This window comes from Pezoporus flaviventris, unplaced genomic scaffold (assembly GCF_033815535.1).
Source record: "Pezoporus flaviventris isolate CSIRO_AGI_PZ_B2104156 unplaced genomic scaffold, CSIRO_AGI_Pfla_v1 ptg000097l, whole genome shotgun sequence".
Lineage (NCBI taxonomy): Eukaryota > Metazoa > Chordata > Aves > Psittaciformes > Psittacidae > Pezoporus > Pezoporus flaviventris.
Window position 1 is genome coordinate 6117848 of NW_026892645.1, and position 14140 is coordinate 6131987.

Genomic DNA, 14140 nt, shown 5'->3' on the forward strand with positions numbered 1-14140 from the left:
CTGTGAGGAAAAGGAATCAGAGAATATAACAGCAAGTCTTCCCAGAAGACAGTCTTTTCTACACATCCAAAGAGAACTAGCTGTTTGAATTTTAGATTAGCTGATACAACATTTTCTTTTAAATATTTCAAAAGCACAGCATGTTAAAACAACTTTCATTACACTTTGTGGAATATCAGTACCAACAACTTCTAGGTGAAATTGTTACAAGCTACTCAAATGCAGTCTCTTAACATGAGGAAGAGTACAGTAGATCTAAAGCATATATACATGCTGCTACCAAGGAAAGAAAGCAGTCGAGTAGCAACTTTTTGTACACAAGCTTTGCTAATAATCTTGCTTTTTGAAATAGCCCCAAAATTAGTTTGCACTTAAGATTTTCAACTGAAAAGATTTACAAAACCCCTTGATCTTTTTATTCTGAGCTTGCATGGTATCTTTATGCAAACTGATTTACCGGAGATACAATGCTGCAAGCTACTACTTCAGATAGTTAATAATCAAGTGGTTTTTCCTCTTGCAAAACACAGATATAAACCTCTATGTTCACACAAGGCATATGCACCCACAGCCCTGTCTTAGTAAGTTTGGCAATTAAAGAACTGGAGTGTGCAGCAGTAACTATCAAACGAAACATTTCACAAGTATTCAAATAGTGGCAACTCAATGAACTGCTCATCAGTGCACACAACCGCAAGGTTGCTTCAAGCTGCATCAATACTGACCAAATGCCCCCCAAAATGCCAAGAAACTACAAAACAAGTTCAAAACAGGTTATTAAAACTGTTTCTTTCAGTGAAGACCAACCAGTCCCTTTGTGTACACATTTAGTTTTATTGTAACAAAGCAACTTGTACACTTTAACGTTTAAAACTGAGCATCTTTCTTTCCTTTCCAGTGAAACAAAAAAAAAAAAAAAAAAAGAACAAAAAAAAGAATTTAAAAATAAACAAGAACAAAATTACAATAGAGAAATGTCAATTCCAAATAAGATCCTACAGGTTCTGCTGATTCTCCATCAAGTGGCAGGGCTCAAAGTCATCATTAGGAGAAGATTTTATTTTAAAAGTGTCATCTTAAACTGCAAGGATGTTTGTTAAACATCACAATTAAACATGCCAAAGGAGAAGAAGCCATGTTGTCAAAATGCCCACGTAACCCACCCCAACATCTGAAACCCACCCAGCTCACCTTCTAGAACCCCAGTTTTTTATTTTATTTATTTTTTTTAGCTTTTTCTTTTTTTTTTTAAACAAGAGAAAGTAGACAGATACATGTTGGTAAATGCTAACTGTCCATATTCACATAGAGACACAGTGTAATCTCTGAGCCCAATATACAGAGAAAGAAGGAAAAAAGCTAGATTCTATGCACTACTACACAGGGGCCTAGCACTCTTCAGCTTCCAGCAGAGTGAAGGGAGCAGAAGGTTTTCTTTTTTCCCACAGAACATGGTGTGTTGATTCCATAAACAGTTTTTTGTTTTGAGACAGAAAGGGATAAAAATGAACTTGGAACAGAAACTGGTAGATTCTTTTCCACCGTATTCTGCTCAAGGTATTTCCCCCAAAAATAAAAGTGTGAACCATGGTGTAGAGGAGAGAAAAAGAGACCTCAAGAGAACAAGGCGACTGAGCACAAGAAAAAAAAGACAGCAACTTGCTCCCAGGGACTGGATTAAAATTAAAAAGGTAAAAAGGGGGTTTGGAATCCATCAGTGTTCAATTAGTCATCTTCTCCTTCATCCTCCTGTTGAAAGATAAGCAACAATTAAACAAATCTAGTCACTAAACTTCATAGAGCACGAACTTTCAAATGCAGTAACCACAACTGTTTCACTACCCTACAGACTACAATCCTACAGTGTTACTCATAGCATGCTGTCTGATGATCACTCTTTCACTCTTCACTAAGGAGTAGTAACACTTGCCATGAGCACCCACCTACACAGAAATAAGTTAATAACTGGATGTCCCAGTGAAAGAAACACCAGGTCTGGAAAAAATCACTACAAACACATAGGTTTAATATTTACAAAGTGAAGGGGTCTTTTTTTCCCCACCCCTAGTTTTAAACTCTGAAGAGTAATATATTTCAGATGTATTAGTGCTAAATTTCAGGCTGAATTTAGCACTTCCAGATGCTGAGTTCTAGGTTAAGTAATAACACGCTGGTGCCCACAACAACCCTTCTGTCCCAATGTGAACAGTTTTTTAGCTGCTGAAGCTCAGAGACACATCTAAATGTGAGAAACAAAGACATTCTAAACTTGAAGTTATCAACTCCCTGAATGCTGTCCCTCAAATACCACTTGCTACTAAAGGAAATTTTTAATTCCTGAGCCCAACAGAGAACCTTACCTAAGCTGCCCATAAGCAGAAATAAACCAAAGGTGGGAGGATGACAGAACTGGACGCACCAACAAAAGCTATTTACAAGTAAAGCCTTGCTAGAATGTACACCAAGGATTTTGTTATGCTCACATCCTAATTCTTCTAAAGCATCTCCCTTACAAGTTTACTAAAACTACTTGTTTTCACTGTCATATGCACAAGCATAAGTACAGTGAAATATAATACACTGAAATAATTCACTGAAATCATTCCACAAATTAAGGTAGTAAATATGCCTGGATTCTCCCCTCCAAACTCCTTGTCAGCAATTGTACAAAAAAATAACTCGGTATTCTGGCAAGATCCCTCTTAAGTTTCTTTAGATTCTCAAACACCAGAGCTAGACAGTGTTAAGGGGTATTATTACTCACCTCTCCTTCCTCACCCTCATCATCATCTTCATCTTCCTCCCCCTCATCTTCATCTCCTTCTTCATCAATATCCTCTAACCCTTCTTCCTCTTCATCATCATCATCATCCTCTTCTCCCTCCCCTTCCTCATCATCCATATCAGGAACCTTAAAGATACGTATATACCATTAACTACAGTGATCAAATTCACTTACATGGTGCTATTATGGGTATGGATCAACAGCTCCGTGCTGTACTTACCAAGTAGTATTGCAATGGATTTGGCCAGATGTCATCCTTGATGACTTCTCCTAGCTCATCAGCGCCTGCATCAGAGTGGTCAGTGAACCAGGTGAAAAAGCTTTCTGGCTCTTCATGCTGCCTCTTCCTACTGGCTTTGTTCTGTGTCTGGCTTGACCGTTTTGTCAGATCCTGAAAAGAAAGTTAAGAAGTTCCACTAAAAAGTGGTCTTTACATGGCTTCTTTTTTTTTTTTTTTTTTCAAATAAGCACCATTTAGAAATGTACTTATGTAAACAGCCACAAGAAGTCACTTATTACTCCCTCTTTCAGGAATAAGTCTTTAAGAAACATCTGGAACCCAAACAACTCACAGAAAAAGACACTATGTTTCTCATGAACATGAGAAAACAGCAAAACCGCCTGTTCCTTTCAAGGACCTCCACAGAAGTACTGAAAATTCACAAGATCTTGCATTTGATTTATGTTCCTCTATCACAGGGAAGCACAAGTCTGACAAGTGTTTAATGACATACTGAACTTACAAGATCTTACAATGGCTAAATGCTACGACTACTACATGATTTAAGAAAGACTCAGTCTCCACACCTCTATCTCAAGTTAAAGGCAGAGCTTAAAGAACTGCCCAGCCTTCTTATCCTAAGATTTCCTGCTTTGGAGTCTTCAGGCCATTCTTCGTAGTAAGTGAAGAGACAAGAAAGCCCCACACAAACCGCTAAAACATGGTCAGAAGAACATACATGGGTCCTGTATCTACCCAAATTTCAGAAGTCTGCAACAATCTTTTTGTGGAGATTGAAAAGAAAATTACGATGCGCTATTTAAATCCAATCTTTCTTTGATTATGTAACTCCGAACTTCTAGTATTTGTTTTCTTGACAGAATCACAACATTTATAGGTTTAGACTGTTTAATGAAGAATACCAGAATTCACACTGCTTTTGTAGTATGTTGTAAAGATCACTCGGCTAGTTTGTACTGGGCTGTAACTTCTTGTACAAGAGGCACAGTTCTCAATTAAAGATTAAGTTTTCCTCTCAGTCTGAGGGTGACAAAATAAGCAGTGACTTAACTGCAACCCTCAGTTCTGCTTTTAAAGACTCAGTTCACAATCTTCAGAATAACGTGAAAGCATTCACAACTATTGCAGAAACTACAGCAAATTAATCACATTTGAATAGCAGATGGATGAAAGGTATGGTCACATTATTGCGCGGCTGCAACTTCTACAAAGATGCAGTGTTTAGAAATTAAATTGAGGAAATAAAGAGAATAAAATCAAATCATATACCACTGTCTGACCCCCCATAATCCTGCTAGTTTTGGAATTCCTAATTTAACAGTTATCTTAAGCGAACAACAAAACACATCTAGATTCATGCCAGAGAGAGACAAGCTAATGCAGTTGTAATCTCTCCACCTGGTCATACTTGTACTTTCACTGCTCAGCTGAGCAAGAGAATTCACAACAGATCTCACATCAATGGGGTATTCCAAACCCTCCATGATAGGCATGCACTATGTATGTAGAGAAGTGGCAGTGGATTGACAGAGGAAGAAATGGAGGACAAGGCATCTTCCAATACAAAACTAGTCACAGGTACATACTTAAAGTGATGGCATCACAGAGAGGAGCAATCCTCTTTCCCAGATACATACCTTCCCAGATTTCCATTTGATCTCAGTTGATTTTGAAGAAGGGTCTCCACTTTCATTGAGGTGAAACTCTTTGGAGAGAACTTTATTTTCAAAGTATGGATTCTCATCAAAATACTGCAGAGTTGAAAGCAAAGAGTTAGAACCCACATCATGTAAACACATGTACCAAGTCCTAGGAGTTAGCACTACCTATTACTAACTGTGTAACTGAAGAGATTAAGTTACAAACTACAACCCAATATGCAAGTACATAAAAACCAGCAGAAAAATCATAAATGAAAGATTTCTTTAAAGTACTTACAAAATCTATTCTGTAACCTGATTTGATGTCTTCAAATTCTGTCACCTCAACTCTGGTCAAATAATGCAGTGCTTCCTCATCTTCTTCTCCCAGCAGTGCAGATACTAAAGACAGAATTAGGAATCCCACATTAACAAAGCTATGAATGGTGTATCATGGGAATCATGCAGGTGAAATACAGGGAATTGACAGCAAGAAGGATTTAAAACGCAGCACGCCTGTCCAAGCCAACCTCTTGCAGCCCACTGTTTGCAAATTATCAGCCAACAGACTATTGGCATTTATGTGATTTATACTGCTGAGGTCAAACCATGATATTTGCTTGTTATAGTTTAATTTTAAGAAGCAAGAAAAGCTCTACATGCATCTACCCTTCTCTCAAATAGATTTTCACACATGGCATTCACCACTCTACAAGCAGCCTACCAACACGTTTTATGGAAAGTCAGTTTACTGTCAGGAGCTCACCTCCAATTTAAAAATTAGCAAAACCACTAAAACTAGAATTTTTTTTTTGTGTCCTTTTTCTTAAGGGCCCAACTAATGAAAAAAAATCAGGAAACTTATCATTTGAAATACAGAAAAAAAACCACCACAGGATTTTCAGTGACCAAGATGCTCCTTTGAGCAACAAGTGTAAGAAATAAAAAGCTTGTAAAATGCACTCTAGAACAAAGGAGGAAGTGTTTGCATATGGAACAGGCTTCTGTTTAAACACATGTCCAGCAACAATTCTAGAAAACCCTGAAGAGCTGCAAGACCCATCACCAGCAAGAACACACTGAAAAAGAGGGCTTTTAAGAATATACCTTGTGGGTGGTTGACAAATGTTGTTACCCAGAAGTTTGGGATTTTGGCGATCAATTCTGACCTCTTCTGGAAGAATGGCTGGCGGAGTTTGTTGTATTTCTGTTCTACTTTCAAAATTTCCTCACTGGCTTGTTCATTCAGTCTGTAAAGACAAAGAGCCACGTTAAAGCACAAGAGTGAGAACTGAATTTTAAAGCCACATCAGCAATAGTTAGCCAAAAAACTGACCAGGTTTGATTAAACTAGTCTCCCATATTCAACAGATGAGGCATCTAAAACAAAAAACAGAGGCCCTAAGCCCATAATGACTATTCAGAAACACACTACCAGAAGCAATTTCACTGATCTTAATAAAACATTTCTAATACATCCTATGTTCTGCAACATTACATGAGGGACAGACCCTTATTTGTGCAAAGCAAAGTAGCTTTTACCTCTTAAATGTTTTGATTGCAAAAGACCTAAACACAGACAACACATAACACTATCACCTGCTCTTTTTAAGTTTTGAGCAAGCAAGCTCCAGCAAAGCAATTCTGGATTGACACAAGTAACATCTGAAGGTGCAATATCCAATTGGGTTTGGCTCCAAAAAAAGAGCCTCGATAATGCAACAGCTTCACATGGCCAGAGCCTCAGTGGTCATCTGCAGTCTTTGTAGGCCAGTGTGCACAGAGCTACAATCCAGGCAAATAGCAACTGAACCCACAGAGTTTTGGCACGTGGAACTTATGATTCAGTGATGCTTTCTAAGCAAATGAATATGCAAGTTTTTAAACGTATAATGAAACCTAACTTTTCAAACAAGTTTTTGGCTCCACTTACACATGTAGAAACACTTCTGCAAAAGAGCATACACAAGAACTTGAAAGCCCAATAGAAAATAAATCTCTAGTATCAAAAATATCACAATAAATTTTAAGCTTTAAGCTCAAGGCCTACCTTTTAAAATACCCGAAATAAAACAAGACCCCAGGATACTTCAATTCTTTTATCACATACAAACACCTCTTATATCTAATCAAGTCACCACAAAAGTGTGTCTTGAAAGAATTTAAACACAGTGAGAGCTACCACCGAGTAGGTTTCTTTACTAAATACTCTGACTTTTGAAAGTTACACTTCAATTTCTACTAAAGCATTCATTGTAAAAGCTTGCTCATTGTTACCTGTCTATTTCATTCTGTACTTCATCAATGTGTTCGATTGCTTCCTGTTGCTCTTTTTCTGAAAAAAACAAACAAAAATGCATCAAAATCCCTTCATTCAAGCCTGACAAATCAGCCGGGGTTTTGCTTAAGCCCTTTTCTAGTAACGTACTTCTGAATTACACGGATATTTCTACTAAATGTCATAAGTATTACAAGGACTTAAAGCTTCAGCTACTTCCAGGGTGCGCTACAGCTGAAGCACAGAAAAGTTTGACGAAACAGCAGTCAGAGAGAGTTCACCCTTAGAAATCCCAGTTCACATTCCCCTACACGGCTTTACAACTCAACTTCAATGAGAAGTCGATCATGACACATAAATAACAATTTCATTAAAAAGCTTTGAGCCGTATGTGCTAAGACAAACCCATTTGAAAGAACGTTAAAAAATTTAGAGAGACCAGAAAAATCAATAGAACGGGGACACGCCGCCTTCTAAAAAATGACAAGAACGTTCGACAGGACGGTTACAAGCGAAAAACCCTTCAAAGCCGCCGTTTACCGGGATTTTCGCACCGGAACGTCCCCTCCACAGAGCCTGCCTGAGCTCCGCGTTTCAGGAGCCCTGTTTACCTATCGCGCTGGAGATGAATGACCGGCCGCGGAAAGTCGCGGGAGCAGTGCAGCACTCTCCCTCCTCCCCTGTTAAGTATCCCGCGCGGCTCAGCCCGCGTTAGGGGACAGCTCTCCCGAAGAACGCTCTGCTTCGCCCTCCCCACGGCGGAGAAGCGGCCGCGGATAGAAAGCACGTGTGTGACCGGCGCTGGCAGCGGGCGCCGCACCGCAGGGAGCGAAGGCGAGTTTGATGGAAGGAGGAAGAAGAGCGCTGCGCCCTTCCCGCGGCGGCGGCCGCCGGGAGGAAACCCACGGCGCGGCGACCTTTAAAAATCCCTGAGCTGCCGCGAATCGCACGTGGGGCCGACGCGGGCGGCTCCATCGCCGCCCGAGCACCGCGTGGCTCCCCGGGCGGCCAGGCCCCGCTGCATCCCCGCGCGGCGGGGCAGCACCACGCGGCCGCGGCGGCGCGGGGACCAGGAGGCGGCGAAGCATCATGGCGGCGGCGGAGCACAATGAGGCTCCGCGGATGCTGCTCCGGGAGGGGGGGCGGGGGGGTCCCGCTGCTCCGCCAAGGCCGCAGCGCCCCCCGCCCGGCCCCGCCTGCGCCCGTGGGGAAGGAGGCCGGGCCGGGGAGCGGAGACAAAAGGGCGCTAACATGGCCTCCTCCTGCCGCTGCTGGGGCCTGCACATCCGCCCGGCCAACCCCGCGCTCTTCCCGCCTCCGGCCCGGCCGCGGCCCGTGTGGCTGGGGAAAATGGCGGTCGGTGCGGCGCGGTGCGAGGCGGAGGCCGCGGCGGCTGCCGCCATTCCCTTCCCGCCCCCGGCGCGGCCTCACCTGAGGTCTCGTCGGCCCCATCGTGGTTGGAGTTCAGCTCCTTCTTACTGACTTTGGCCGCCGGCGCCGACATGTTGGTGGCTGCGGAGCGGAGCGCGGAGGGAGGGGGGCTGTAACGGGACTGAGCAGGGGGGAGGGGAGGGGGGCCGGGCACAGACTCCTCCTGCTGCTGCTGCCACCGCCGCTCTGGCTCCCTCCGCCGCCTCCGGGGCGCTCCGGCCTCCTCCGCCCGGACCTGGGGCTCCCAGAGAGCAGGGGGCGGCAGCGGCACTCGCTCTGCCTCACGCTCTCCACAGCCAGCACCACCACCACCGCCGCCTCCTCCTGCTGCTGCTGCTGCTGGCGAGGGGCGGGCAGCGCGGCGCGCATGCGCAAGACCCCCCCCTTCAGGGCACTGGGGGGGGTGGGTGGTGGTGTACGGCGGCCGCAACGCGCAGGCGCACCAAGCCCCCCTCCGGGGCACTAGGCAGCGGGCGGCAAGACGCGCAGGCGCGCTGCGCTCCCCTCCGAGAGTGAGACCGAGAGCGCCGCTCCGCGCAGGCGCGGACACCACCTCCTCGCCGCGGGCGGGCGGCGCGCAGCCGCAGAGGCTCCGCTCGTTGGCCCCGCCCCGGCCGGCCACCCCATGCCGGGCTCCCATTGGCTGCGCCGGGCGGCCTCGGAGGGAGCGGGAGGCGGGGCTCGGCGCGGAGACACAGAGGGCGGCGGGAGAGGCGGGAGAAGGGCGGGGGCGCGCGCAGGTGTGCATGGCGCGCGGGGACGAGGGGAGCGCGAGGCGCATGCGCGCCGCGCTCTGTGCCCGCGCTCGGCTCGTCAGGGCCGCCCAGTGAGGGGAAGCGGACGGGGGTGGGAAACGAGGCGGGGGAAAAAGGGGCGTTTGGGAGCAGCGGTCTCCAAATGGGGGATCCCGAAATGGCTGCTGAGGGCAGCGGCTGCCTGTGGTGGCCTCAGCACCAGCCTCAACGCCTCGAGAGGCAACGTGAGGTGAGGTCGTGTTTCCACAGGGACACGGCGATCCCCGTCCTCCCTGAGCCGGAGCACAACCCAGAGCGAGAGCTTCAGATGTTAACGTTTTAAAAGCACAGAGGCCCTGTCAGTCACATGCGGCTATTGTGGGAGCACAGCTCTAGAAGGTCATAGAGCCCAGCCGCCTGCCAGCACACCTGCCACTGCACCAAGAGCAAGCAGACTTTAAATAACCGGTTTTGTCCCTTTCCTGTCCACCTGTCATGGAAGGGCTCATTGCAGCTTCACAGCTACAGATAGCTCTGCTTTGCTCTTAAAGTAACAGCTAAGCCAGTCTTTTCCATAAAAATACACAGCGTATCAGTCACAGATGAGTATTTCGATGCAGACCAGGCTAAGAAACAAGTAGAACTTTGATGGAGTAGGAACTTGCCTTTTGTGTCTGCTTTCCAGTCACACAAGACTACCATATTCTCCCTGCTTGCTTCCTTTTTTGTCTCTTCAAGTTGCCCCTTCCAATGGACTTACTCAACAAGGCCGGGATTAGTTTCTGCTTCCTCAAAGGTCTTAAGGTCTTCTGATGCCCACTACCACCTGCTGCTTCCAAATCCCAATTGCTTTCAAATCCCAATGGCTTTTTCTTTTGTATTCCCAGCTGTCACTTCCTACCAGCTATGTCCTTGCTTCCACTGCCACCTACAACGGCTGCTGCATGTCCACAATTTGAATTGAGCTTCCCCGTGCACACAGCAGGACAGGAGCTGCCATCCTCTGTTTTCCATACTGCAATGAACTCTCAGCTGCTGGGCACAAAGGTAAGCAAAGCATCATAACTTTATAAATGCAAGATTATAAAATCCTTCCCAAGAAGGATGTCCCAAGGCCTTCCCAAAGCCCATTGCAGTGAGAGAACATCTCTCATACCCTGTCTGCATCTCCCAAGATCAATTAAGAAGGGTATCTTCACATTCAGATCAGGTAAGCTCGTGTGTGTGGCTTGTTTTTTCTTCCTTCTGTTTCCCTTGAGTCTCTACTATGCAGTTGTATCTGTGTGATTTCTTTTTCTTCTTTTTTCACCTGTGATTTACTGTTACATTGTATTGCTCTACATTAGCCTTTGAAGGTCTGTAGTTTGAAAGTATGGGCCGTAAGTTTGAAAGTTAGTTCCAAGCAGGCACATGATCCAAGCAGCATCTGACTGCGCCCTACCAGAATCACTTGTTTAGTCTATGAAACACTAAGTATTCCTGAAGTACGGTATTGAGGTGATCCAGTAAAGTCAAATAATCATTAATTTTCATTGCTGTACTGTTAAAAACATTTCCATGATCTGTTTATTGGACCTTAAAACTAGCTATTATCAAGAGTAGATATTAATTATATATATATATAAATATTAAAATAAAAGCTTTCAAGAGAGATTTAAATTTGAGACACAAAATACAAACTTATGCTTCCCTGTGAAAAGGGAAACCAGAGTTTGATTTTTTGGAGGAAGTAGCATTCCTTCACATAGTTACTTTCCTTTTTGCTTGCTTTATTCCTTCAGTGCTGGTGATATGCTGGTCCCAGCTTCCTAATAAACCTTTTGTCCTAACTCCTTCTGTTAGAAAAGCTACGTCAACATCAATACATCTTCTCTGATTGTACATCCTTTCGCTCCAGCTGACCAGGTGCTATTGCTTTAACAGCCTGTCCTTTCTGCTTGTGAGAGAGCCTCACTTAGACTGTTGTACTGCAGCCTAACTTCTGGGTACGTATAGTAAAAGGTCTCAAAACAACAGGTGCTTCAATGCTTCTGGGGCTTGGCTAAAGGAATGTGACAACAACTCATAGAATGATGACCTCTCTGTGCTCTCGTTGCTTTATAGAACAATGAAGTAAAACTGAGCAATTGAGTTAGAGTTGTTGTTGAGCCTGAGGAGGGGTGGAGGAGAGATGAAGTGATTTACCGTTTGTTCTTGCTGCATTGTTAACATGTACACTCAGGAGGAATAGAACTGAAATGTCTGTGAAGAAACAACTCTCAACTCAGTCGCAAACTGTTCCTCTGTGTAGGTATCCCAAGCCCCATGTGGTTTCATTACAAGGGAAGGAAAATGTTATCTGGGTGGTATAAAGTCTTGTTGTGACATGAGTTACCTGCTGTTAAACAAGATTTTCAGAAATTACATACGATGCTTAGACCTAATATATAACTGTGTTTAATATCCCTGATACTATTAAACACACACCCCCACACCCCCACCCCCAAACTTAGAGGTTTAATTGATAAATATTCAGTTATTTCCTTCCAGTTCTTTCCAGTGTTTTTCATTATCTGTAGCTAACCTCTAAGGCAGTTTTAGTCCTTGAATAATGGTTAAAATGTACAGTTATAATCCTATGATATAGGGGGTGTGTGAATGTATTTAGAGAAGATGACATCCTTCTTGCAAGACCTTTCTCAGCTTTGATTAGATCAGATATAACAGAACAGTAACATTCTTTTCTGGACTATGCTATCCAAGTAGCTATGCTGCGTATATCAGAAATAGCTCTTTTCCCTCTGTACTACACAGTTAGCATTCCTGCCTTCGTTTGCACTTCAGGTTGCAGAGTTCAAGTTACAAAACCATACTGTATGTGGCATCGTTCAAACTCGGCACAAGTACTCTGGCATTGACACATCAGAGTGTTTGATCTTTGCAGCCGCCTGATGGCAATGACTTTCTCAGACAAATGAAAATGTATGTTAGTTTTCCTTTACATATACTTGGGATAATTGGGGCATTTGGCAGCAGCTGATAATGATTAGTGGCCTTACAATTTACATACAGTGTAGCAGTAACTGCACGTTTTTCTCAAGAATTGAATAAACAGAGCTGTTTCGTAAAGATCTAGAAGTTCAGTTTCCCCAAGACTTCTTTCCTTTGTTAGGTGTGTTAGTACAAGACAGAGACATAATTGGCAATAATCTTTAGTTTCTGGAATGTCAAGCTGGCTGTGTATTTTAAACATATCCCCCCAGTTTGGCAACTGAAATCAGAAAATGTGCTAAATCCTCTAAAATACAATGCAATGATGCGTGAAAAAGAAAGGGAGTACATTTCCTTGTAAGTATTTCTGCACGGCAAAATGGGCATCCATCAAATCATGCAAGTCAATATAATTAATGGTAACTGCCATTTTTATAGCCTTCCACCCCAATGAATCTTATAGCCTTTACAGAAATTACTGTACAGAAATATAAGCCAAGGATCATTTTACCACTGCTGAAATGAAACAAACTGCTTAACAATTGTGCATCTAAGCTGGGAGCTTGCTCTTTCACAGAGAATGCAGACTTAGGCTCTGTATTAGGAACAAAGATTCCCCCTTGGAGTGCAAGACCAAACTTTTTAGCCTATATGAAAGCTTTTAAATGACGGAGTACACCTGTGAGCTGAAGGCTGCACAACATCTCGAGCACACATAAGCTTGTACTTGATAGTAAAGTCTGACTGGCATATCAGAGCTTACCCTAAGCAGCAGGCAGAGCTGCTTTGCTGCGTGTAATCAGTTTGACAGCCCCCAGGAATTGCTGAGTCTCCATGACCCTCGAAAGACAGTTTGGCACATATATTAAACAGACAAATACCTCCCCTCCAGCTGTTTATCCATCTCCACTGGCCACAGACCTTCCCAGTTGAACACTCACATTGGAACTGAGTGGTTAGATAATGACAGAATAATCTTCCACGTGTCCTCACAGTTGTTGCAGTTTAAACCCTCGGATGAAAATATTTCTGGGCGACTAACTGCCTTTGAAGCAGGATGGTGGTTCAGTGACACAAACAACAGGCAGTGACTAATGGAGCTGAAGAAATCCAGTGATTCTGTTTGGATTTGCTCTTTTCTTCCTTTGGTAAAGCTCCCATTAGACACAGTTGCTAAACCGGATTTTTGCTTTTTCTTATACCAACATTTTTAACTTACCAGAGCACTTGCTTGTCATCTGTGAAGAACTGGATGGTCATGTACGCTTGTGCTCATTCCCAGATACTAGAGACAAAGATGCAGTCAGAAGATTCTTAAAACTCTTAAATTCAATGAAATCCAAGACACCTGAACACGAGACATGAGCTTTTCAGATAGGTGGGTACTTAAGAATGTTTTTCTTCTATTTTTCACCTAAGGTGTAGAATTGTAAATTTTGTAGGGAACCAAACTGATCTGTGCCTTCAGAATATTAGGGGAAGTTACTTACTGGAAAATTAAGTTACATTCTGCATTACGGAATTAAGAGTCCCTGCCCAAAGAGACAGTGGACTGGAGGAGTTTTCTGCCCTCTTTGACTTTCACTCAGATTTTATTTCTCAGACATTGATGTCCTGTTACTTGGCTTAGCTGGAGCCCTGTGGCTGTTAACTACTGATCAGCTGTGCCAACAGACACATGTATAGCTGCTGTTACAAATCCAGAATGCCGGAATTGTAGTTTGTAAAAGAAAAACTGTTTAAATATTAGCTTGTCCAGGTGTGCTGCTACCACTTCCAGATGTGAATATCTCCTCTTGCCTGAGGAGTTCACAATCCAAAGGCAGGATCTGAAATGCACAGCAGCTTTGTTTGAAAACATGTATTGGCACATGCAAACGTGTCTCTCCACTATCTGCAACACCTGCAGGGTGTTACAAGAGCAGATATTTAGATTTTCATGGTGCATTCACAGGAGTGGATGTTCAAAAGCTATCCATACAGATACAAATTCATTAGTTTTTAAGTCAGTATTAAAGTCTGCATTGAACCAAGCTTAATACAGCTACAGCTTCACAGAAA

At 43.7% G+C, this 14140-nt stretch overlaps 1 protein-coding gene and 1 long non-coding RNA gene across 2 annotated transcripts; one reads left to right on the plus strand and one right to left on the minus strand.

Moving 5' to 3' along the window:
* Positions 1–814: 814 nt before the first annotated feature.
* SET (SET nuclear proto-oncogene) lies at positions 815–8696 on the minus strand. The gene is made up of 8 exons (XM_061476916.1): positions 8376–8696; positions 6944–7001; positions 5774–5916; positions 4965–5068; positions 4664–4777; positions 3006–3176; positions 2765–2911; positions 815–1749 (listed from the first exon to the last, which is right to left on the minus strand). The coding sequence occupies exons 1-8, from the start codon at positions 8446–8448 to the stop codon at positions 1726–1728; spliced, it is 834 nt and encodes a 277-aa protein (XP_061332900.1). The 5' UTR covers positions 8449–8696; the 3' UTR covers positions 815–1725.
* Positions 8697–9243: 547 nt separating this feature from the next.
* Positions 9244–11577, plus strand: LOC133281441 (uncharacterized). Its single transcript, XR_009747514.1, has 3 exons — positions 9244–9359; positions 9997–10156; positions 11033–11577. It is a non-coding gene; the product is annotated as an uncharacterized LOC133281441 (long non-coding RNA).
* Positions 11578–14140: the final 2563 nt, after the last annotated feature.

Excerpts from the sequence above, each read along its gene's own strand:
- SET (XM_061476916.1), bottom strand. The coding sequence starts at position 8,448 with ATGTCGGCGCCGGCGGCCAAAGTCAGTAAGAAGGAGCTGAACTCCAAC. Across the intron at positions 4,778-4,964 it reads CAGGTTACAGAATAGATTTT|TATTTTGATGAGAATCCATA; the intron begins GTAAGTACTTTA and ends TCAACTCTGCAG. Across the intron at positions 2,912-3,005 it reads ATCCATTGCAATACTACTTG|GTTCCTGATATGGATGATGA; the intron begins GTAAGTACAGCA and ends CGTATCTTTAAG.